This window comes from Gobius niger (genome assembly GCF_951799975.1).
Source record: "Gobius niger genome assembly, chromosome: 3".
Taxonomy (NCBI): domain Eukaryota; kingdom Metazoa; phylum Chordata; class Actinopteri; order Gobiiformes; family Gobiidae; genus Gobius; species Gobius niger.
Genome location: NC_136854.1, coordinates 14,582,768 through 14,609,680, shown reverse-complemented (window position 1 = coordinate 14,609,680; position 26,913 = coordinate 14,582,768). Strand labels below are relative to the sequence as shown.

Sequence of the window (26,913 nt, the reverse complement as noted above, 5' to 3'; positions counted from 1 at the left end):
CAGCAGCTAATACGGTTGATTAGGATATTCTTGAAACGCGCATGTGTTGAGTCAGACTGACGCGCTGTCCCGCAGCGGCTCTTCCTGGGAGAGTGGCCGGGTTTAGAGGCGCTTCCCTCGGTCAGTCTGCGCTGACGCCTCGGTTCAGTTACCGGTGTTGGAGCCGCTCAGAGAGTGGCCGGGTTTAGAGGCACTTCCCCCGGTCAGTCTGCGCTGACGCCTCGGCTCAGTTACCGGTGTTCGGAGCCGCTCAGAGTGGCCGGGTTTAGAGGCGCTTCCCTCGGTCAGTCTGCGCAGACGCCTCGGCTCAGTCACCGGTGTTCGGAGCCGCTCTACAGCGCGGCAGAGCTGGGTCTGTTTTGAATCGCTCGAGACTGACTGTTGTGACTTTAGTGCTGTCGATTTGTCTCTCCACAATATTTCCGTGGTGAGGGACTTAATCACTATTTCACACCTGAAGCCACGTAAAAGCGCGGAAGGGCATCTACAGCCCAGCCCTCGCTGAGCAGCTGGTCAGACCTCGATAAGGACAGCGTGAGGGTCGTAGATATCGGCTACTTTCTGTCTAAGTTGAAATGCATATGAGCGGTGTATATCAGCGTGACACCTGCTGCTCCACCGTCTCCACGCGCACAACTTCATGTTTGGATTTTCGCTGTTGCTACATTTTTCTCACGTCAGTCTTTTATTAGAAATAGCCGTGTTTTGGAATCCACTAAAGCACTCGTGTAGCTCTGTCTAAATGTAGATTGTTGATGATAATAAGCCACGTTCATTATGTATATATATTTTTAATGGCCGGTAATTCTTGCGAATGGCCGACATTTTACGACCCAGCCGGCCAAAGTGGCCGACAAAAAAAAAGTCTAGCGGAACCTCTGAGTGAACCTCGCCTCAGTCGGCCTCTTTTTCTTAAATAACGCCCTCTCCCTAGTGGCGCAGCCTTTAGTGCAACATGCAAGATTGCGCGTGTACCACGTTGCGTTTAGAGTTGCGCACAGACTGCGCCAGTCACAAGATCTGGCCCTATACGTATCTTAACCCCAATGATTGTCTTGGAGATATGCTTGAGAAGGTTTTGTGCAGTGGTCACTCTCTCATCAATAAGATCTTGATGAAAAATCAATGCACCAATGGATCTTAAACATTAATGAAGCTTACAGAGACAAGGCTGCGTTGAATGTGCTGTAATCAAAGGCGCTACGGACAAATATTAGCGCATGTGACCTATCTTTTTGTGGCAACCAGTTTTTGGTTGGTAAGGCAATGTAATTTATTCAGGGACATAAACACTGGAAAGCGACTTATTTTCCATTATTATCTCGACATTTCTGTTGCAGGCACTCGTCCCATAGTGACGCGCAGCGTGAAGGCCCCCGCCACCAAACCCCTGGCGCCCACGGGGAACCTGCAGAAGCTGCCCGTCTGTGACAAGTGCGGCAACGGGATAGTGTGAGTAAATATAGACACAATCAGTGTGGAATCTCAGCGGGCGGCGTGGACTGGGGGGAAATAGGCCGTTTCACATGAGACTACACGACTTCTCCATCTTTGTTAATAGCCTTGCCCGGCAGCCTTTTCTAAACTTGGGGTCTGAAGCTGTTTGGCTGAGACAGATTTGGTAAAGGAGAAGCATTGATCGGATAAGAGAAGGTTTTTTTTTCCATACAGTACCTGTGTTTGAAAGGTTTAAACCGGTTCCACTGAAAGTTTGATGAACGCAAAGATCCCTTTAGAACAGTCAAGAGATTAAAGTGATTTATTGAGCTTTCTTCTTAAATCACCATACAAAATAAGTCCAGTCCAAATTATGTGGATTCCAAGTAACTGTTGGTGCACTGCTGTGTTCGCCCACTGCAGAGAACCTTGGATCAGAAAGCTTGAGGTGAATGAAGAAGTTTAGAAGAAAAGATGTGAAGGTCAGGAAGTGTGGAACAGAGCATGACAAACAACCCTGTAACTGTCTGAATAGATCAAACTGAGTCCTTCATGCGAGAGAAAGTCAAGAAAAGATCAGATAGAATGTCATTGATCTCAGAGAAATTCAATTGTTGGGGTCATGTCAGTGACCCCGGCAGTGTGTGAACAAAGACGTGGAGGCTCTGTGGTTGAAAGCCTTCTATACACAAAGGTCCAGACTCTGAGCCACCTCATATTATATAGTATATGACACAATATACTGTGAACAAAGAGGTGGCCAGTACAAAGGCATGTTTTGTTTCTCCAGCAAATACTCCTGAACCTTAACTTGTGATTCGATTGAGCAACTTTTACTCAAGGTTGAATGTCTTCTGTATGCAAAGGTCCAGTCTCTGAGCCACCTCGGCGTGAAAGCTCATCTATAGGACTAGTTTCTCTATTATATAGTACATGATATAATATACTGTGTACAAAGAGGTGGCCAGTAACAAAGCATGTTTTTTTTCTCCAGCAAATACTTCTGAAACTTAACTTATGATTTGATTGAACAACTTTTACTCAAGGATGAATGCATCCATCCATCCATTTTCTTCCACTTGTCCGTTGCCGGGTCGTGGGGGCAGCTGTTGCAGCAGGCTTCTGAACCACTCTTTGTCTGACCCGTCACCGAGGACCTGTTTGCCATGGGAGACCCTACCAGGGGCACAAAGCCCCCGACAACAGAGCCCCCAGGATCATTCAGGTGCTCAAACCACGTTTAGGTGGCTGTTGTGGCCAACTTTGCCCTGTGCAAACGTCTGCTCTGGCTGCAGTGTTTAGGCGTCTCGGACGCGTGTCTTCCTCCACAAACAACAGGAAATATGCTGTGTTCCAAGGTTTTATTGGCATTCCTCACAGCCATCTATACATACACAGGCGATTCCAATCGTACATACGCTCAAAAGAGGTTTGCCTCCACACTGTCACACCTGAGTGCCCCCGCCGCCCCCCTTATATAGGGCATCCAGGGTTACACGGCACTAATCAGTGAACAAGACTGTTTGAAAATGAGTCTTCATGTATTTCTGAGCCACTGCAGCCGTTTCTGTTCATCAGCATTCAGTTAACAGTTTAGGGGAGGCCCGGATAGAAGGTTTATGCACAACTGCAGCCTCTGGAGTTGATGTTCGGGGGACTCCAGAGGCACCAGCAGCTTCAAATACCTGTCTGCTGCTTTGTAGCATCTGTTCTCTTAATCTGATGTGTTTGACTGGCAGAAACCGTCCATATTGTGCCTTTAGCTGCACAAACCCGAGTGTGCTCTGAATCATCCACAGATATCTTATCTGTACGATGATTATGCTTAATCTTTCATGAAGTATCGAAGGTTTTCATACCTAGTCCAAGGCATTCAACTATTTCACACTTTTCATCAGCAGAGAGACCCTTTTTCTTTCCCATATTGCTTGAAAATTATGAGCTGCTTAATGAAGTGGAACACTCTTTTTCAGTAGTTTTTCCCTTAACTGGACTTAACCTGAAAACTAATCATCCCAGGTCTCTGAGATTAATGTCAGTGACTCAAAGAGCCCCGAGACACAACACTTTTTGACACAAAAATACAATTTGCATAATCATTTGGAACACAGTGTACTAGTGAGAGACATGAAGCTGGTCTTTGGACATTATTTGCATATTCATGTGTGGGTTGCAGCTGGATCACTGACCTGGTCACCATCAAGGTGTGAGTCAGTGACCTCTCAGTCTGACTTGTTGAGGGTCATGACACTAAAAGTCTGCTCACAGTGGCCCTCATTTATCAACATTGCGTACAAAAACGGTGTACGTGTAGGTGTATTTACGATATACGCCAGAGTGCGCGTAGCATTTATGAACCTGTGCTTTACGCTCAGATCTGTCCGTACGCAAAAGCAGCTGATGGTAAATGCCACGGAGAATTCCCAGTGTCATTTGAATGAAATGCCCAAAAATATTCATAATCAGGAGGCCTCACCCACGGGTTTTGCGGCACGCACGCACGAAACACGGCAAAAAAGGAACATTTCTCCAACCAGGAAATGATAAAGAATTGTTTTTAACACAACAAATATGATATTTTGCGCATGAGAAAAATTTAAGAATCTATTTGAAACCCACAATAACCTTATAGCCAATCCAAGATCACATTTACTGAAAAGAAATAGGTTTATAATAAATAAAAAAAACGTTTATTAAAAACGCTGTAGGCCTATATAAAAAAAAAGGTATAAAATTAAACCACAAAAAAAAAATGTGTAGTAAAAAGAAGAAAGCGTGGATGTAACGCTGCAGTCCGAGCAGACTCTGGACCATGAACTGAACCAGCGAAAAGCAGCTGTCAGCTCCGCGGACTCAGCACTGGAGCCGGGGCAGAACTACGCGTCTTTTGGCCTGAGCGGAGCTTTCCTCCGGGAGGGAACAGGTGCGTGGAGAGCTGACAGCCAACCGGAACCTAACGAACCCGTCCGGACCGAAGACAGCCCGACGACGGGACGAGCTTTGATCCTCCCCCTGAGGAGAGGAGAGCGCGAGGTCAGCAGACCATGCGCGCGCCACTCCCGGACCTTACGAACCCGTCCGGACCGAAGAAAGCTGTGGTGCTGTCGACGGATTTATTTGACGCCCGGGTTGCTCGCGCCACAGAATACGGTCCACAGACTTGACGCTCAAACCAGCCAGAACAGGAGCAGGGCCTCGCGAAGACCCAGGTGAGTCCCGGTGTCCCGACGGCAGCGGCATGTGAGGCGGGGCAGCCATCCACACAAAGTTTGCGCAGCAGCAGCGGACTTTTTTGTTAAAAAAGAAAATATCCCCGCAGTCCAGGTTCTAGTGTCTCTGGTCCGGGCTGAGCCTCTGAGCTCGTCCCGCGGCGTGGAGGAGCATGTCGATGCAGCGCAACACTGAATCAAATCTGCCCATAAACATTAACGCTGTAGCCTTGTTTCATGTTTAAATCATCAGTGTGGATTATATGCGGTGCGGCAATGCAATTCATGCTGCTTTTCCAGCGCTGTCTAGTGTTTAGTTAAAATTGGTGTATCATGTACACCACCTCCTGACTTGGTGTAGGATCTGAGCGCTCAGATTGATAAATGCCAAAACAGGCGGTCATTTTTCGTACACCCCACATACGCTCTGATTTCACCTTACGCAAGTTTGATAAATGAGGGCCATTAAATGAGAATTTCATTATCATCATTGCTCAAATAGAAAGAGGCCACTAAAAGTTTTATTAATATTCCACCATTCACTTTTAACTCATTTTTTGAAACCACCAAAGCATCAGCAAATTAATACAATATAATAACAATGCCTCTTATGAGATGGTGTGCTCATGTTTGCATTCTCATTTATTCAGCTTCAGCCGTTTACTCCAACCATTGTAGAGAAAGCATCTCTGCTGCACTGTGCCCAGTCTACGTGACTAGAAAGCGTGCAGAATGAGCGTCTAACCACTACAAATAGGGAAAAGATACGCATCACTCATTTGCGCAGTGTTATTTTCCTTCTGTCATATTAGAGACACAACAAGTAGCTATTTCCTCAACATCTCATCCCTCTAACTCTTTCTCTCAATATGGACAGACACTGTGCCCTCTAAGCTGCACTCCCCTGTTGTCTGGGCACAAAATAAAACCCTGAGAATAGCTGATAATGACAGATAATGATACAATCCTCATGGCTTCCCTGTCAACGCCTCCATGTCAGCCCATCTATGTGCATTTCTCCGCCTCTGCAGGGGCTCGTGACATCGGCTTTGGGCAAAGGCAGTGACAGGTGCAGGCCGGGGCTAGTCTGTATTTTACAACAAAGCGCTGAAGTCCATGGGAAGACTGTCCGACACTGGAGCTGTCGCTGAAGGATTGAAAGAGACTGTAAAGTGGATGTGCCCTGCCCGCAGAGCTGAAAAAACATGCAGAAAAACAAGTCCTTCTCCACAAAGCAGCGCACATGGGGGTGTATGCGGGCGGTCGCTCAACAGCGAGAGTCTGGACATCAGCGGTGTGGGGTTGGGGAGAGCAGACTGGGCTTTATTCATATAAATTTTCACTCTGGCTTCTGTCCCACAGCCTCACTTAGCAACAACCTGTGAATACAGGTACAATAGGCTTTTTGCTTGTTATTGAAATAACATGTACTACACAGTTTAGGTTTGTTATCTATTTAATTGTCTGTGATACATTTAATATTATTAATAGTAGAGCATTTGAAACTTTGTCATTTCTGATAATATGTGTAAGATCTGTGTGAGTAAAACACAACGTACAGGTGGTGGACGGCAGGACACTGGTGAATAGGTCTGCAATAGTGTGTATAAGTGTGAGCTGAGTCTGAAATAATACAAGGCTAAGCTTTCTGTTGGTTTGTTTGTTTTTAGTGTGGGGTTGAAGACCAATAATCATTTTAATATGTAAACAATGAACAAATCACATAGAACAAACAGTATCATGCCATACTTTTCCACAGAGTCGCATCACCATTAATTTTACCCCAGGCTGTGTCTGCCCCCCACTCATACACACTGGAACACACTGGCAGTGAATAAAAGGCAGTGAAAATATTAATGAATCCAAACATGCTTTTCACATTTCAACCATTTAGGCTTGTATGGGAATAAAAAACATCCAAATAAATACAATTTATTTTTAAAAGACAATGTTTTATTTTAGGTTTGAATCCTTAAAAAACAAATGCTGTTGTGTGAAGGTGTAGGGCTCAGTGTTTTGCTTTGTGGACCAAAATTCTACCATTTGATCCATTTGAAGCTTTCTACATTGCATTCTAGGTGCCCTATACTTACTTATGATGAGATGATCATTTATTCACAGCTATTCTCATCCGTCCGGGTCAGGACAGCCACAGACATTTGCTGCAAACAAACACACACATGGAGCTTTCCTTTAAGGTGAAAGGGATTATATCTGACTTTGAACCTTTTTAGTCAAAATGTGATGAAATTGGTATTTTTACTGTCATGGCCGTCCTTCGGAGTCAGCATGTGACAATAAAGGTGACCTTTTAGTCACATATTGACTATTTTAGTTGACTATATACAACATCAGCAAATCATATTACGGCACAAACTACCCTACAAAAAGAAAAAAAAAGCGGTCAGCCATAGCTCCTTTAAGGTGCTATATTTCTTTCACCTGCCAAGGGGATTCACCTATTGTACACGTTTTTAGTGATAGGGGAAACTGAAGTATCCGGAGGCAAACACAGGGAGAACATGCAAACTCCACAGAAAGGCCCGTCCAGGTGGGAGTCAAACCCGGGACCTTCTAGCTGTGAAGCCCGAGTGCTCACCACTGTGCCACCGTGCTGTCGTCGGTAACTTTTTTTCCCTCCAAAGTTTCTTCCACAGTTACCACTGAATAACAGGCGACTCTTGGAAGCCAAAAGTGAACATTTCGAAGCTAACTCTTTTGTTTTATGTTTTTTTGACCGCAGGGGGACCGTGGTGAAGGCGCGAGACAAGTACCGCCACCCGGGCTGCTTCGTGTGCTCCGACTGCGACGTCAACCTCAAACAGAAGGGCTACTTCTTCGTGGAGGGGCAGCTGTACTGCGAGGGCCACGCCCGGGCCCGGATGAGACCGACGGACGGACACGACCTCATCACCACGTACCCGTCAGCTTAGTGAACGCCACAGCAGCTTCTGCGCTCCCCCAGGCGTGCAGACGGGTGGACAAACGCTCAAAGGCAGCAGAAGCGGACGGCGGAGCATGCAGTGCCACAAGCTTTGAGATTTCACACTATACGAAAGTCTGTGGTAACTTTTTGTAATCAGTTGCAACACACATTTATTTCAAGATCAGTAAGGAAAAACGTACTATGTATTGCCCGACAGACAATTATAAAATCGGATACTCCATGTCCTGATTCTCTGTACATCACTTCTGTTTGTCCATTTTCTCCCCCTATTGGTTATGTTCGTCAACACCGTTTCAGTTTGTGTGCAATAAAGTTTCATCAAAATAAAATGTCAGCCCCCCCAACAAGGCTTCATCATTTGGCCTCACTGTTGAGGGAGTGCGCGGCCTCATGCGCTGGAGCACTTTGAGCGTCTTCAACAGCTCTAATTATAACCGCTCCATTTTCACAGTAATCGCTTTCTCGATTGATGACACTCTGCACACATTTCCCTAAACACTGCACACTGCTTTCTTTATCAGTTCAATCAGTGAACAGTGAGGTCTGAAAACAGAAAAACAAGAACAGCTAAAGACATGATTAAATTAATACATTAAAAAGACAAAGGTAGATTTCTCACTGGTTATGACGGAAGGACCAGGTTTGTGAATTAGCAGTGAGCTATATGGCCTATGAACATGGCACTGGTTACTGTAACAATGCTCTCTGTTCTGTCCCTATATCAAATAAACATAAAATGATAACATGAAACACTCCCCAAATCTGGAATGGAAAAAAAAAAGTGATTCTATAACACTTATTACAAAATCAACACATCATAAGGTTAAAGGGATATTTCAGGATTTTTGACACAGGGCCTCATTTCCTAGTTATCTAGAGTGTTGTTGATTTCTGGAGATTTTTTAGTTTTTATTCATGCAGTCCTTATACTTGAAGAGGTTAGTGGTGCTAGGCTAGTGCTAAGCTAGTGCATGTCTATGGTAAATAGTAGCCTGCATTAAAAACAGTCTGACCCCAGTGCACCTGAGGCAAATCACTTATAACACCAGACTACCCATATAAACGTCTGTGTTGACTGAATTTTTTATTTTTTTTGGAAATATAGCCATTTTGCATTTAAAAGAACTTATATTTGCTTCCTGGTTGTATAAGCTAGGCAGCGGCGGAGTGATCTGCTCGGTTACCGGATCTACAGTAGTTTGTTTACCTGTGGCCGGCATTACTACACAAGAGATTTGTATAGATCAGATATGGCAACGTTTGGAGGACTACCCCATGATTTTGAAGAGGTTTTTAATGCAGGCTACTAGTTAGCATAGACGTGCGCTAGCCCTAGCCCTAGCCTAGCGCCACTAAACTCTTCAAATATAAGGACTGCATGAATTAAATAAAACAATTCATGCAGGCACTCTGGTTAACTAGGAAATGAGTCCCTATGTCAAAAATCCTGAAATATCCCTTTAAGGTGCTTTATTTGTTATTATACAACCACTGGAACCCGTAAGGAGGAGTGGGCGAGGATTCACCTATTTTTAGTGGCAGGGGAAACCGGAGTACCTGGAGGAACTAACGCAGACACGGGGAGAACAAGCAAACTCCACACAGAAAGGCCTCATCCAGGTGGGAATGGAACCCGAGACCTCAGGTTTGGCTCTTGCACTTGTTGTTTGTCCATGTTGCTTCGGAATTGTTTAAAAAAATTGTTTAGGTAATTTTCATATGCTTCCAAAGGTGAAGTTGTTTGAGATGAAGAACAAAAGATGTGTGCACGTGGGCCCAAAGTAGAATAAGGATTACTACACTCCAAAAGGAATTCTAGGTTACTTAAAATGTCTCAAATTGAGGTTAATAGTTTAAATTTCAGTTGTTTTGACTAGTTTAGATTTAGTTGGGCATTTGACTGAGATTATTTCACTTGTTCTGAGATGTTCCTGACTTGTTTCAATACATTTTGTTTTTGTTTCAGGTTAATTTATTTGCCAATGGGGCAAGAACATTGGCAGTTTTATTTTCTTATTTCAAGCTAGGTTACCTCAGAACCAGTGAGAAACTCGAAACAACATTAATGTTCTCAATTGAAGTTATTCAAATCCAAGCATGACATTTATTTGTTTGTAGTGTATACACTTTTATTATTTGAGAACACATACATGATCCTTTTTTATCATATATCTCGGACTAAAATCTTTCAAGTGTGTGCTAGTTAAGGGTTTCTAATTGTTCACGTTTTGAATAATGTGATGCTATGTGGCAAAAGTGTGTCCAAATGAGCAAAAAAAATAAAAAATAACTGTGTCCAAACAAACGAGACAAAAGACAAAGAGTCAAAAGAGTTTAAGCAGTTTGGGAACTGTGTTCAAACCATGAATTGTGTTCAGCAGAGTCCTGGTTTTGTCCGATGGCAGCTGTGTGCAGTCACTGAAATTTAGTGTCTCATCATTCGAGAGAAACGGTGAATCATCAAGGACCCTCACCGTGACGCACTTTTCCTCGACACAGAATCCCAGTGACTGCACCAAGCATCAAAGTGATTGAACTGATTTCTCAAAAGAAAAATAAACACGATATTGTTGTCCAAACTGATAGGATATTTTTGTCATTCAGCACAAAGTTTTCCATTTCTGTCATATTCATTTTGCAGCGTTCATGGTTTGTACAAATGCATAGCAATCCAGAATCACATTTTCAGCGTTCAGTCCTGACTCCGCTGCAGTCATTATATTTACTGTGATCTTATTTGGAGGGTATTTCCAGGGCGTGCCAATGTCACCACAGACAACTTTATTGGCTTTCCTGTGATTATGGGGAATGCAATTATGTGAAAAGACTGTAAGTGGCAACGCGATCGCCTGTGGACAGCGAAACTGAGGCAAGAAGCAGTAAAGTGTCACAGTAAAACTCAAACCAAGAGACATTTATATGGATCTTGACGTCTACATTTCGGAAACTGCTGAGCGTAGCTTCGAATCAAATATATAAAGTACTTTGGAAGACTTTATTTGTATAGTGCCTTCCACAGATGTAGGGCCTGATTTTGTGTTTCTAAACGCAGACTATACTTAATTTGAAATTTGATGTGAAAGACACACACTAAGATACTCTCAATTGTGAAGTGAAATGAAATAAATCTTCTTTACTTTTAGTGCAAACAATTGCTTTCAGAAGTTACCTGATGATTTCTGAATGATCACATGTTGACCCAATGACTAAATAGAGTCTGTGTATAATCTACTGTCAGTTCAAATACAGCTGCTCTGTGACGGTCTCAGAGGTCTGTTAAGAGACTGTTGTGGAGCAGAAGCATCATGAAGTCCAAGAACACACCAGACAGGTCAGAGAGGATTATTGAGGAGTATAAAGCTGGGTTAGTGTAGCCGGTGGGTGTATTAAGTTAAGTTGCTTTGAGGTGCCGACACAACGCCACCTAGTTTTTGGGACTACCCAATTACAATAGGCCACAGGTTCGTACACAGGGGTGAGCAGTGAAACACACAACACAGAGGTCCAAAAGTTCAATAAGTTTATTACAGCAAAGAAAGACAGTAAAAGTTGTAAGAGGGTCTAAAATTAGGCCTAAATACTAAAAATGTCTACAATAGATTGAGCCTGGGTAGGAGGGTGAGGTCCGCGCTCTGGTCCGGGGCCTGCTCCGCGCTCTGGTCCGGGGCCTGCTCCGCGCTCTGGTCCGGGGGCACGCTGGTGTCATCCTGCCCGCTGGTTCCATCTCACACTCTGCCCTTTGTTCTCTTTTGTGACCCACTTTCTCTGCTGCGCTGACTGTCAGCAGGTGCGCCTGGCCAATTGTCTAAGGTGGTGGCGTGGGCGGGCCGCACCAATCAACTTAGTACAAAAAAAACAACTTTCAAAACAAACATGCAACACAACTGAAATAAATCACAGCAAACACACAGAAGTCGAAAACAAATTAATATAATGGCCATGGGCCCACATTAGGTTATAAAAAGATTTCCAAAGCTTTGAACATCTCTTTGTGTACAGTTAAACACACCATCCAGGAATGGAAAGAGTATGGCATCACTGCAAACCCACCAAGACCCGGCCGTCCTCCTCAACTTACTGACCTAACAAGGACAGCACTGACCTATGATAACCTTGAATGAACTGCAGAGAGCTATAACTCAGGTGAGGGAAACTGTCCACAGGACAACTATTAGTCGTACACTAAATTTCTAAACTCCCATTTGGAAACGCCGCTCGAAGTTGTAAACTTGGAGATGACCAGACTGTTCCGAGTTCAAATACGAGCTGAAGACAGCAATGGCGGGGGAGTGTCGCTAATGATGAAACAAAACCACTGCATTAGTGATGTGAACATTACTTTTGATCACAACCTTCAACATAAAGTTATGTAGCATGTATTGAATTATATCTAGTGTGGAGATACATTCATATAATGTTAACATCGTATTAGCTAACTGTTGTAGCATTAGTCGTTCTGTTCAATGCTCAGAGGACGTAAATCGTAATTTTCAAGTGGAAAAAATCCCAGTTACCAGTTGCCTGGAACGCACCATTAGGGGGATTAATAAAACTCGGCCCTAATGATCGGCCCACTCCAAGTGAAGTGAAATGGAAGTTCAAATAGAGACCTTTTATGTAATAGATGTTGTACTTAATTTGTTTGAGCTTGTCCTCAGTTGCTTCCTTTTCACAGTTTTTACTGTTATTGACTTGTTGGTATGTTTAGTTTTAAAGCTCAGGGCGAAGTATGAATGACCGCTTTGTCACTAATATGGTGAACCTTTCGTGACTCTGCATGAACTGTGAATGGACTTGCTAATCATATGAAAGCGTTTAAAGTGCATATGACACAGACGACATATTTTTACCACAACAAAGTTAACATAATTGTGTTTAAGATTTAGAAATTGATAGAATCAACTACCGGTATAATCAAGCTCACGCTAGCTCCACAACTCACACAGCCTTTCCCGGTTCAGGTCCAGCAGGCAAGTGCTACTTGACACGTAGAATATTATTACCGACATTTTACATAATTTCAGTTGAAGGATTAATTATGCATTTTATCTGTTAATACTTTGGTAGTTTAACTAATGATTGAGATGTTTTCTGTATGGGTTGTGGCGCGCTCTTCAGGTTAGCTTGATTCTGACGTTATCATAGTGTCCATTTTCAGATCTATTGCCATGCATCCAGTGCTTTAATTAAAATGAATGAATGAATGAATGAATGAATGAATGAATGAATGAAGTCAGTAGTAACTGTTGCTGATTGGGGGGGAACAGGCCAGAGAAGTTACACAGACTATTAAATATTATTATTTCAGTTCAGATATTTTCCGGATCGGCCCAATATATCCCAGATTCCTAGCCCAGGAAACGTTTTTAAATAGCTAAATATCTAGTGAATACGTATAGGAATACTAATCTAATCAAAGAACCGCCTCACATTGATTGGCCACAGTACGAAACAAACCAGGTCGAGCATCTAACATGCGATGCCTGCTTATTGACTGGCACACTTCCAAGTGATATAGTCTCAGAAGACACAATGCCCAGTCACATGTTAAGGTAGGAACTAGGGAAAGCAACAAGACAGGGCTTTGTTGGAGCAGCATTGTGTTGTAAAAGAGAATTGATCACACAGCAATGCTCAGCAAAGTTTATCTATTTTATATTCCCATACGCTTTACGATCAGATATGTCAGACACAAGGTGGTGTATCACAGTGTAACCTTAAATCTTAAGCCAAATGCTCATAAAACAGTGTAGTTCTTGGACCCCAGATAGTTCGTAATATACAAATGAAACAAATAGACAGCAAGTTAATGTTCTTGTCTTAAACACTGTTTACTCAAGATGAACAAAAGTCAAAAAGAATGGTGTTTTTCCACATAGCATGCTTCACCCCAGAGTACACGCTTTTGCCCGGTTTCACACGTCTTCTATTTCCATTAAAAATGGAGAGCAGTAGTTGTGGGCGGCGCACACTGGAATACACATTATTTCTGAAGGAACAAGTGAACCGCGATTAAACCTTTGTGAGCCGCAATGATTAAACTGTGGACAAATATTGCCTTTCGGTGGGGTTTATGGAATTATTCAGGGGTGCCAAGGCAAAACCTAGAGGAAAGAGGCAGCTAAAAGACTAACTAGGAAGGTAGGGCTGAACAATAAGCGGATTCGGCCTCTCACCGAGCGCAAAGCATGCTGGTCCAGGTTAAAGGTCAGGCCTACCCAGATGGTATATATATATATATATATATATATATATATATATATATATATATATATATATATACAGTGCCTCTCGTAAGTATTCATACACCTTGAACTTTTGCACATTTTGTCATGTTTACAACCCTAAACATAAAGATTTGATTTTGATTTTTTTACTGAACGTTCACACACAAGTAACCGACAACTGTGAAGTGAAAGCAAAATGATACATGATTCTGTTATTTTTCAAAAAATAGAAAAGTGAAAAGTGGGGCGTGAATAAGTATTCATACAGCATTTTCTGAGTGCATTAAATTGCCTTTATAACATTCCTCATGACTCCAGAATGTTCAAACCTTGGCCTAACCATTAAATAGAGACCACCTGTGTGTAATCTACTCTCAGTATAATTTCAGCTGTTCTTTTAGGCCCTCAGAGCTGTGGTCGGAGTGTATTGGTCACTAAACAACATCATGAAGGTCAAGGAGCTCACCAGAGAGGTCAGGGATAAAGCTGTGGAGAAGTTTAAAGCAGCGTTAAGTTATACAAAGATTTCCCAAGATTTAAACATCTCCTGGAGCACTGTTCAATCCATCATTCAGAAATGGAAAGAGTAAAGCACCACTGCAAACTTACCAAGACACGGCTGTTCACGTAAACTAACAAACTGAACAAGGAGCGCACTGGTAAGAAATACAACCAAGTGCCCCAAGATAACTCTGGAGGGGCTGTGAAGTCCTGCCGCTGAGCTGGGGGAATCTGTACATGGGACAACTATAAGTCGTACTCTACACAAATCTGGCCTTCATGGACAAGTGGAAGAAGAAAGCCATTATTGAAAGGAGGCCATAAGAAATCCCGTTTGAAGTTTGCTAGAAATCATATGGAGGACACAGCTCCATGTGGAAGAAGGAGCTTTGGTCAGATGAGACAAAAATTGAACTTTTTGGCCCAAATGCAAAACGTTATGTATGGAGCAAACCTGACACTGCTCATCGTCCTGAGTGCACCATCCCCAGTGTCAAATATACGGGGGGGGAGCATCATGCTGTGGGGCTGCTTTTCCTCAGCGGGGACTGGGGAGATTGTAAGAATAGTTTTGAAGATGGATGGAGCCAAATACAGAGACATTTTGGAGGAATACCTGCTGGAGTCAGCAAGAGAATTGAGGCTGGGGCGGAGATTCACCTTCCAGCAGGACAATGACCCGAAGCACAAAGCTAAATCTTCAATGGAATGGTTCAATAAAAACATATTAATTTGTTAGAATGGCTAAGTCAAAGTCCTGAACTAAATCCTATTGAAAATCTGTGGAATAATCTGAAAACTGCTGTTCACAAACGCTCTCCTTCTAATCTGACACAGCTTGAGTTGTTTTGTAAAGAGGAATGGGCTCAAATGTCAGTCTCTACATGTGCAAATCTTGTAGAGTCAGACCCCAAAAGCCTTGCTGCTGTTATTGCAGCAAAAGGGGGTTCACAAAGTATTCATTCATGCTGTATGAATACTTATGCACGCCCCACTTTTCACTTTTCTATTATTTGAAAAATAACAGAATCATGTATCATTTTGCTTTCACTTCACAGTTGTTGGTTACTTGTGTGTGAATGTTCAGTAAAAAAATCAAAATAAAATCTTTATGTTTAGGGTTGTAAACATGACAAAATGTGCAAAGTTCAAGGTGTATGAATACTTTCGAGAGGCACTGTGTATATATATATATATATATATATATATATATATATATATATATATATATGTATTAAAGGGGGGGTATTATGCAAAATCGACTTTTTCATGCTTTACATCATGTTATTATGTCATTCCCTCATTAAAACCATGCCTGAAGTGTTGCCTGGGCACATTCACGTATTTTCGAGTAATCTGTAAAAACTCTGATGGCGGCCATTTTAGGGATAAAACGCCTGATTCCTTCAGGGAACGCCTCGACCTCCAGGATACGCCTCCAACCTTTCGTCACCAGCCGAGTAACCAACCACTGCTCCTCAGCAGAACCCCCTCCCCGCAGTGTCTAGCCCTAAGATGTAAACAGAGTCATCATGGAGGATTAGCTTCATGTGTTGTGAACCGGAGCCACAGCAGACTTTTACAAAGACACACATCAGTGTTTCTGTTACCTAAACACCCAGGATTAAAACCGGTGACAAGAACGCTTATTTCAGTGGCTGGTTCTGCGCTGGGCGTTGATGATGCCCAGAGCCTCCGGAGAAAGCTAATGCTAAGCTAAACCTCGAGTCATCACGTGGAAACGAGAAATATGCACACATAAAGTCAATAAAACCACCACACACATAAAGAACCGTTTAACAATGATCACACACGGAGCCAGGCTTGTTGATTTGGAAGTTTATTGCACACATTTCATCTACAATGGGTCATAGACGAGTGGCTTTCTCCCGGAGCTAACAAGCTAGCCGCGACAAGCTAACGGGAAAATTCACTGAATACATGCAGCATATTATGCATCGAAAACGTCACTAAAACAGGCAACCGCTTGAAGCAGCCTTTATGATGATCACACACGGAGCCTGGCTTGTTGATTTTGTACTTTATTGCTCACATTTCATCTACAGTGAGTCGTAGCCGAGTGGTTTCTCCCGGAGCTAAGGCACTATTAGCCGCGACAAGCTACCAACCTTCACCTTCACAACATTCATTAAAAAACAGGCAGCATATTACGCACAAATAACGTCAATAAAGCAGGCAACTACTCGAAGCAGCCTTTACGATGATCACACAATGAGCCTGGCTTTACACATTTGTGGTTTATTACAGACTTTTCATGAACAATGAGCTGTAGTCGATTATAACAAGCTAACGGGTAAACTCGAAAAACCATTGTCCACCTGCGGAGATAATGTCCGTCTTTGAATCGTATGGGCTCCTGCAGATCCTGGTGTCGTCCATGGGGGTATAGTTAGAGATCCATAGGGCATGGCAGTAGCAAAGAGCGACTAGATAGCCTCCAAACAGCAGTTATTTTTCAGGCAAGAGCCTCTTCCAAGCGTCCGGTGTGGAAGGTTCGTCTCCAAAAAATATCCATTGTTCACAAAGTGATAAACAGTAGCTCCTTTCCAACAATAAAAATTAAAATGCACCGATCGTAGTTTCAATACTGTACGCAGAGAACGAGCGGAGTGTTGTGATGCCACAGACAGCGTGTGGAGGGGGCGTGCCGGAAAGGGTCAGAGGTTCTTAAAGAGACAGGGGCCTATTTCAAGTCATTTGCTACCGCCATTTTGAAAGAGTAATTTTATACAAGGCAGTTATTCTAATTTACTGCATTGACAGACCAACAGAAGGTTTCGTCATCATTGTAGTGTGCTATAGACTGGTGCTATGTGGCTGAAATAAGCATAATACCCCCTCTTTAATATATATAATATATATATTAATACAACTGTTTTATATATATATATATATATATATATATATATATATATAAAACAGTTGTATTAAGTAGATAGACATATTGGTTATAAATAGCATTACTAGATAGCTATATGCTATATTAACTTACTAATAGAATCCATTCTCGTCACGACGTTCTGGATCTTTTCTTTCAGTAGGAAATGTGATGAGTACGTATGGTGCCTCGCATATACAACACTGTGAGGTTCCTTTATTGCACTCGTCAATAGAGCAAAACTCTTCCATCCATGTCCCCATGGTCCCCACGCAAACCTACACCCACGGTATGCATGATCACTGAAACATACGAGAATTAAACAAAACACCACTCCGAAGGATATTGTTGTTGATGATAAGACACTTTAAAATGGTCAAAAGCTAAAATAAATCTCAACCTTTCCTATAGTAGGCTTTGTGCTTAAGTTTTATCCAGAAACTTTTTGCAGCCGCATAGCTGGACTCACCATAAACTTAAAGCACTGCATTGAAAAATGAGCTGCCACTGTGCAATTTACTTTGTTTCTCTGTTTAATTAGTTCCGTATAGAAATGCAATTAGGGATTAATAGGCTCCGACCGCAAATACTACTCATTTGTAATACGCAAAAATGGATTTCCAAAGTAGGATATCATTCTGAGCAAAGTGCTTTTTGGCATAGGAGAAATGGAGAAGATACCAGACAGCAAGTTAAAATTCGATTAGCCTAAGGACCTGCTTTCCATTTAAATTGATAAGGCAGCCTCTAAGTCCTTGGGGAGCCATTTCCAACAACGGGAGCAGCTCAATAGCGCGCGACAGTTAAAGAAACCGCTATCGATTCAACGCTGAAGACACCATGGTTAGCCTACTAAAAATGGAAAAGGAGGGCCCCTAACACCCCCACGTCTCGGACCCTCACGTGTGCGCAGCAGAGTAAATCAGCGGTCCTCGGGTCAACAGGATGTGCTCTTCAAAGCCCAGGCATCTCCCGTAATCACCGTAAAAAGCAAATGGCGGTGATTACTGCAAACAAAGACACGGGGCGGCGTATAGGAAAGCGTGTTCCTGCCGTGCAATCAATGGAGAACAAACAAGCCTGAGACGGGACAATGACGTATTGTGTACGAGCTGCTAATTATATCCCGCCTTGTGTCCCAGTACATCTCGCACACATTAGATTGAACTTAAAGCTGTCCACCTGGAGCAAGCCATCAAAGTCAGAGGTAGTCTTAGCTGTTGCCTAAAGTGTTGACTAGTTGGAGACTATTGGAGACTCGAGCCGCCGCTGGTCACGGAGATGTCTCCAGGTAGTCTCGGTGAAAACAAACATGTTCAATTTCAGCGGAGACTGCATTGAGACGCTTTCAAGTCTCCGTGTGGTCTTCGAGTGGTCTCCGCGTGAATACTAACCTGTGACATCCCTGTCTCCGAGATCTATTGGAGTTCTCAAAGAGACGTAACGGTAACGTTGCAGAGAAGTCACATCTCTGCGACATCTTGGAGACGTTTGGACTCTGACATTTCATTTTTTAAAAGATGTCGTGCTGCCGAACTTGACCTCCACAACTGTTGCTATGAGACTGATGTTATCAGCCATGGTCAGCGGAGGATGTCGGGATGGAGTGGGTGCAGGTGTCTGTTTTCACCGAGACTACCCGAGACTTGCCTTATCTCTCGAGTACGTCTCAGGGACATCTCCGTCTCCAGGCCGGTGAGATAGGCCCTTTGAATGTGTGCAATCAACCCAAGTTCAATCTTCGCCGTTGTTTACACTTAATAAATTTGGGATTTGGCTCTTCAGCTCTTTATCACAACGTTCTTTCCCATTTTGTGCCTTTGTTTTCTTTCTTCACCGCTGCCAAACGTCTATTTTCCAGACATTTCTTCACCATCATCCACTATAACAACTGATACGAACAAAACAGCTGATTCTCAGGGATTGGCTGTAAATTGTCATAGTCTGTCATACAGCTGTGCGTTTGGTCAACTGATGCCACAATAAAGTGTATGACAGAAACTTCAACAAATGGTCAAATAATTAAAAACTGTTAAGACTTCTGATAGGCAGAGGGCTTCTCTTGGCACGCCATGGCAACTGCAGAGCTGCGCGCCTATGGGTTGGTTAACACATGCCGCAAATGTAAAGTGATTGACAGAAAAATCAACTAATTAGGGCTGGCGAAGGGCCTCTTGTAATCGTACAGAGTAGAAGTATTTTTGTATTTCTCCCTAAAACAAGCCTGTTTGAACCTAAAAGTTTACGCTTTTAAATAAACCAATACTGCTATCTTAAGCATGGAGAGGCTTATTCGTGGCTTCAACTGAACCACTCTGCAAAAAAATTAGAAATCACCAATTTTTCTCGAAACTTGGACTGCCGACTTGTGTCCCTCGTTCTCGCGACGGGTCACGTTTGTTCATCAACATACTTTCTGTGTTCATACACTATGGTGTTTAAAACTGTCCTGAGAAAAGTGAAAGTCCCTGTGACATCGCTGTCAGACATGTTCTATGGAGGACGTACGCTGACTGTGAGCTGACGGCGTCACCTGTACCGGGTGTGTTCTCCTGCTCCGCACACAACCTCTGTTTGAACGTCTGACGAAGCACCTTCTCCTGTTTTCATCTCGTCTCATGTGGAACCTGGCTGTCTCAAAGACTGAACTAAAAACTCACTAACTGATGGAAAAACCTTAGAAACCTGTTCACCCGACAAAGTCAAGCTACAAAAGGTACAAGTTCAAATGTAAAAAGTTTATTTATTTGACAAAGGAGGTCAGAAGGGGGTGCGGTGGGGGCAGGGGGAGGAGGAGACTCTACCTTCAGAACAGCCAGGGGTGGAAGAGCCGTCTCCTCTGATGGATGTGGGATCACCCAGGGCGGGGCAGAGCAGAGTGTGTCCTGATGGAGGGGAGAGACAAACAGCTTCCTGTAAGAAAGTAAACAACAACAAGATTATTGAACAGCAAACAAACAAACAGTAAACAAACAGAGACAAATGTCTTCTGCTAAAACACTGGAGAGGCACCAAGAGCCCCCACACCTGCAGCACAAAGGAGGCGTCACAAGAGGCGCTGCAAGGAACAAGGAAGGGACCAAGGAGAAGGTATCCGGGCAAGACTCACAGCTAAGCCACACATGCCTTCTATAGTGTTCTGGCTAATGGATGTTCTCAGGAGAATAAGACGGATTAACAGCTAAACTCTTCTCAAAGATGGTGAACGACTGTTGTGGAGCGGAGGGAGCTGCGGAGGACGAAGAGGAAGGAGGAGGTGGAGCTGACTAGTGCTGGACATGACGCTCTGGAGGAGGTGGTGCACCGTTTCAGAGGATCAGAGGCGCAGGTGCTACGGTTTCCCTGATCTCGAAAAACTCGCTGTGGTCAGGTTGGCCCACAGCGTCTCAGGACGAACAAACAACACGACTTCAAATAAAGCACTAACTTACGAATTTACGAACTTTATTAATCCCGTAGGGAAATTAATCCTCAATGTCGCTGGGGCGACCTGTAAGAGGAGTGAGCTGCCAGCGTGGGCCGGCGCTCGGGGACCCATCTCCATGATGTGGAGCCAGGCTGGTGGTCAGAAACACCTGGCTGGAGGATTCACCTATTGTGCATGTTTTTAGTGGTAGGGGAAACCGGAGTACCCGGAGGAAACCTACGCAGACACGGGAGAACATGCAAACTCCACACAGAATGGCCGCGTCCCTGGTGCGAATCGAACCCGGACCTTCTAGCTGTGAAGCACGAGCTCTAACCGCTGTGCTACCGTGCCGCCCAACAGGAACAAATAACACAACTTCAAATAAAGCACTAACTTACTAACTTACTAACTAACTTACTAACTTACTAACTAACTTACTAACTAAAACACAGCACAGCAAACCAACTATTTACAAACTATTTACAGATATATACACTCTACTGGGAGAAGTCCTCAGCAGAAAAAGGAGACATTTCTAAAAAGTACGTTGAGACCTCTTAGCCTGAGGCTCAACGTCTTCGTCCTCCCGAAAGCGCTTACGAGAGGAGCGAGGAGAGGGGGAGGACGGAAGAGAGGAAAAGGGGGAAGAAGGGGGGGAGGGGGAGGACGGACAAGAGGAAAAGGGGGAAAAAGAGGGAGAGGGGGAGGACGGACAAGTGGGAAGGGGGGAAGAAGGGGGAGAGGGGGAGGACGGACAAGAGGAAAAGGGGGAAAAAGAGGGAGAGGGGGAGGACGGACGAGAGGAAAAGGGGGAAGAAGGGGGAGAGGGGGAGGTCGGACGAGAGGAAAAGGGGGAAGAAGGGGGAGAGGGAGAGGGGGAGGACAGACGAGAGGAACATGGGGAGGAAGGAGGAGAGGGGGAGCGAGGGGAAAAGGGGAAAAAGGCAGAGCCAGCAGATCGGGTCAGAACAGAAGGGCCAGCAGGGGCAGAGAGGGCCCCTGGAGGAAAGACCCGAGAAGGGAGGATAGGGATAGGGCGCACAGCTGCAGGAGGAGAGGGGGGGAAAGGCAAAGCAACAACGAGGGGATCCCCGTAGTTGAAGAAGTAAAGGTCAGGAAGCTCCTCCAGGGAGGAAGATGGAGGGGAAGCAAGAGGAGAGGTAGGAGGAGAGACAGGAAGAAGGGGCGAAAGAGAAGACAGGATGAGATCCGGAAAGGACTCAGAAAAGGTGGGAAGAGGAAAGGGGATGATGTCCTCATGAACTAAGGACAAGGCAAAGTAAGGGGTGACAAAAGCATGGGAGAAATAGTTCTCCGAAAGAGAAAAACCCGCAGAAGGCGGGGAAGAAGGCGGAGGCGGACCGGGGGCGGGGCCAGGGTCAGCGCCGCCGGGGAGGACCGCAGGAGGAGGAGGGTCCACAGGCGGCAGCCAGGGGGCGTCTCCTAAACACAGAAAAACATGAGTCAGAGTTGTACTTTTCAACTTACAAACTTAGTCCCATTAAACTGGTTTAGTACTGCAACTATTTAGTAAAGTATTTCAATTAGGTTTCTATGCACATGTTTTTTGTTTTTTTTGTTTTTTGCTTTTAGACATTTTTCCTCATCTTTTCATCTATTTGATTAAGAATCGTCCTAAGCTGGACACTGTAGGGACTGTCAGTGAGTGGACAGTCCTGTTCCTTGTGTCTGAGCTGGTGTCAAAGTCTCAAACACACTGCTGCTTCAAAATACTAAATCATTTGACGTCTGTACAAGGCCTGCAGTAACTTCATGTTATACTGTGCATTTGAAAGCAAACATTCCAAAGCCAACATTCCAAAGCCGGCGCCATTTTGTTTAGACATGTCGCTACTAAACATGTGACATTCAACAACGTCCAGCACACAAAATCCAAACAAATTCCCACATTTTCTTTTCTACTTTGTTAGTTTGTGCCCTCTCCTTTCAGATTTTGAACTTTTATCCAGGTTTCATAGCGACATTTTGAAGCAATCGTCGAACGAACTGTCTGTTGTCGTTTTGCCTGCTAACCAAACTAGCGTTAGCTTGTTAGCCCCACAGTGCCCTTTTAAAACATGTGTTTCCTCTGTCAAGTTATGAAATATAACTGTACATTTGCAAATAATTTGATCATTTCCTACATTTGACTTGTTTTCAGCAGGTTTTTGGTTTCATTGTCCAAAGAAAACGCTAACGTTAGCTCATTGTCAATGTCAGTTTGCACGTATCACACCTAGCAACGGCCTCGCTAAAACAGACTTTTGAGGACAAATGTCTTTCACAAACTAGTCATTCAACAATAGGTACTAATAAGTAAGGATTTAGGGAAACTTACCTCCAGCCTGCAGGTCCTGGAGGTCGGGAGGGAGGTCCAACGGAGGCATCTTCAAAGTTTTCCAGACGATTTCACAAACCTGGCAAAAAATGAAACATGTGTTTGTTAAAGTGCTTTTAAATTGCCGACAGATGAATGTGGAGACACTATTTAAAGCAGAACATGCTAAATGATACGTACCAGTTCAGTAGCAGTAGCAGTCGAAGTCCAAGTGAGAACTGACCCTCGGAACTGTGAGCCTCATATAGTGCTAACACACAGGTCCCATGGCAACCACGACGGGCGCATTATTTGATTTACAATATATTTTTCAACATAAACTAATGGAGATTTTAAAAGTAAAATACTGGAGTTCACACTAAAACATTAGGAGTTGGACACTAAATATTTGGACAGCTGATTGATCTTTTCTGCACTTTTTATATTGTTTCTACGCTTTTTTTTATTCAATTATACATTTGCACGATTGTTTAAGACCAGAACAAATTAAGCTCAACAACTTTAGATTAACAAGAATAGAATAATTATTATTATTTATGATTCTATTATAATTTCTATCATTATTAATAATAATTAAACCACTGTACATACTTGCATTATGCTATGACACTAGACGTTTTTATCCTGGCCAGTCATATAAGATAAGATAAGATAAGATATACACTTCTTTGTCTTTATATTTGAAACATATAATCTCCAGTTTAGATTAGATTTAGATTAGATTAGTCAGGCGGGTCAGGCTAAGAAGAAGCCGTCCTCTGTCCATGGAGCTGATATAGTCTAAATAAACTTGATATATTTCATTCTTCATAAAGTAATGTTCATAAAACCTTAAACATAAAGTCAGTAGCAATACTGTAAATTTAGATTGAGGGAGACAAAGGGGGGCTTTGGGCAGGGCGGTCGGCGAGGGCCGATCATCGCCGCTTGCGGCTATATTTGGGTTTTGTTTTTGTTAAATATTGAATTCTGATAGGCCCTTGACCACTGTAGGCCCCTGGGCTCCAGCCCAGGCAAGCCCAGTGGATAAGGCGGGCCTGCCAGTGAACTTGGCCCTGTATTGTGTTTCTGGCTCTCACACGTCCCAATTGTTCATTTGAGTTCATTAGAAACTTGTATCAGCCAGAGTTCATAGCGAACTCATGCTAGCACTGTGCTACTTTAGCCTCTGACTTCCTGTTGCGTTGTATTTTACACATGACACATATCACATAACAGCGCACAAGGCCTGTTTTTCTGTGTGATTCCTGATCCGAGCTCCTATTCCTTTTTACTTTAACTGTAATTACAGTATCTGTGAACAGTGAGATGTGACTGTGCTGTGGTGACTTTTGTGGGATGGTTCATAGCTGGGGCTGGGTACCGTAAAAATAGCCGATGTATTTCTTGTTGTCACTGCATTTCTCTTTGTCTAGGAGCTCTAGTTTCTCATTCAGTCCTGGTTTAGTCCTGGATTTGAACCAGTTTTCTGTAAGTCTTGGTTTAGTCCTGGCTCAGACCGCGCCTCTGCCATCTCTAATAATGACTAAAGTGTTAGTAATTATAGCTTTGCTTCGCTTTAAGAAAACATCTGCATTCGCGCTGAAGCTTCATGCTTTTTTAGATTCACTGCAGATCATTAATTGACATCTGGAAACAAAAGTACTGAGAAAATGTTTTCGATACCGCCCCCTACCGGAGATTTTCGGTTTAACAGTACCAGCCATACTCATAGCTCATTACTGCAGGTGAGGAACCTCCTGAAGTCCCTCTGCCAAAAGAGATCATTTTTGAACCCCATGAGGTCCATGCTCCCGCCATCCACATCATTTTCGGACATAACTTTCTTCGGTCTTTTGTGTTGGAGGCTAGAAATATCAAGCTTTCAAAGGACCTGGTCCTTCTGCGCCTCCTGTGTAACATCGCGGTGAAAGTTCATAAATGTCCTTCAGAAGTAGAGGTTCCTTCTCCAATATAACTGTTGGCAGTGGAAAAAATAAATTATGATCATTTATCCTTTTTTTCTCTCCTTTATTTAAGTGGGGGAGGCGGGCAAAAGTAGGCCTCACGGACAGCACTATTAGAAGAAGACCTTTATTTATTTATATAGCACCTTTCATAAACATAGTCACAAAGCGCTTTACATGAGACAATTGTACATTCACCCATACTCGGTGGTGTATTCAGAGTTTGTATCATGGCAGACAATCACTGGTTTAGGCATTATTATCAAAATGTTTATTTTGTGACACTGAAAATCCAGACCGTGCGAACCATCTTTTTTTTTCTTTTTTTAATATCCTTATTTGAATTGGGACAGTGCACATTAATCAACATGTGTTTCTTAAACATGTAAATGTGCCGGAGTTAGCCATATAGGCTAATTTTCATCCGTCGTCCCATGGCAGGTTGATGTCATGACAGGACAAACACAGGCACAAACATACAGCAAAAACACCATCACAGAGAGATAAAAAGACAGTGAATGATGAATGACAACATTAAATATGTAAAAAATAGGTAAATTCACAGATAAAAGATCAGAAAGGGACAATACACAAAACACCACAATCTTCCACACAGCAAGACATGTATCAGTGGTTGGTGACTCTAGACCATGGTGTGTTTACATGTCTGATTGTCCAAAAGCCACTTCTTCACAGAGTTTCTAAAAGTGTGGAGTGAGGTTAGGTTCCTCAGTTCTGTTGGGATCAGGTTCCAGGAGTGAGCTGCACGTACTGAGAAGGCAGATTGTCCAAAAGAAGTCTTTCTAAATGAGATTTTACAGTCTCCTCTGCTTGATGAGCGTGTGTTTGTATTTACATTCAGCTGTATAAACTCCTGTAATGGGGGCGGGGCAAGTCCATTTAGGGTTTTATAGACCATAATTACATCTGAATACGTTAACAAATTTTCCCACTTTAAAAAATGATGTTTGGTAAAGACTTAACAGTAATGATAAGAATTGTTCTTTTTGTCTAATGTTTTTACTGTCTCCTTATAAAGTCTTTCTACAGGAAACAATGTGGTCTTGTCGGCCTGAGACCAGCTCGTCAAACAGTAATTAATATGTGAGAGAATTGTGGCGCCACCACATTTAGGCATTTAGGTAGGCTACAATTTTGAAGAATCAGTCGTTAAGTTATTTCTAATATGTTTAAAATTCATTAAATTTAATTTAATTTTTTTCCGCAATTTCTTAACATGTTTTTTAAATGATAATTGGGAATCCATGGTGACGCCTAAATACTTGTATTCTTGCACCACTTATAGTGCTTGCCCATCCACCAGCACTATTGGGTCGCTCTCTTTGGTTGCCGACTTAGAGAAAAACATACACATAGTTTTGCTAGCATTTAAGTGTAAATAATCTGTAAGTAATCTGGTTAGCTCAAGGTAAGATGTGGTGTAGACTCAGTGCCACTTAAAGTTGCATTACACAAGAAATAATCAAAAACACACCAGGAATAGTTTGTTTATTCACATGTGCTGAGGTTCTGAACAGAAGGGGGGAAACAATTGGGTTCAACTTGTCACATAAACAATAGATAGTGCTCCAGCTTGCATTTATGTCTATTTTCTTATCATTTTTAGTAGATATTTAGATTATATTGTTGGGTTGCAGTGGAATTGCTGGTTAAAGCTGGTCTCATATTGGCGCCTTCTGCCTATCACAGACCAGGACTCTCTTTACGTCTAATAACACATAGTACTCATATTTAGTCTTTACAAAAACTGTTCACACAAAAAGATGTAGCAGCCTGTTTGTCCCGTGGATCAATGTCAGCGTAAACCTTTCTCTGGTCGCTTGTTTTTGTAGCAGATCAAATGCTAACTCAAGCTCAGTGCTAGCGCTAATGCTGTTAGTAGCTTACTTTGTATAATTACCCCAAACTCCACTAATGTTTATTCTGCTCAAGTCTCGTGAACACAGCACAGACGGGGTTAGCATTTAGCCTCTCCTCTA

General features: G+C 43.1%; 1 protein-coding gene across 2 annotated transcripts in view; it reads left to right on the top strand.

Moving 5' to 3' along the window:
- LOC306961430 (PDZ and LIM domain protein 3-like) overlaps window positions 1-7,677 on the top strand; it is a 31,414-nt gene extending 23,737 nt beyond the window's left edge. For both annotated transcript variants that reach the window (XM_079554171.1, XM_079554170.1), the window contains exons 6-7: window positions 1,341-1,452; window positions 7,390-7,677. In XM_079554171.1, coding sequence (XP_079410297.1) covers window positions 1,341-1,452; window positions 7,390-7,579 — 302 coding nt within the window. In that variant the 3' untranslated portion in view covers window positions 7,580-7,677. The remainder of the gene's footprint in view (window positions 1-1,340; window positions 1,453-7,389) is intronic.
- The last annotated feature ends 19,236 nt before the right edge of the window (window positions 7,678-26,913 follow it).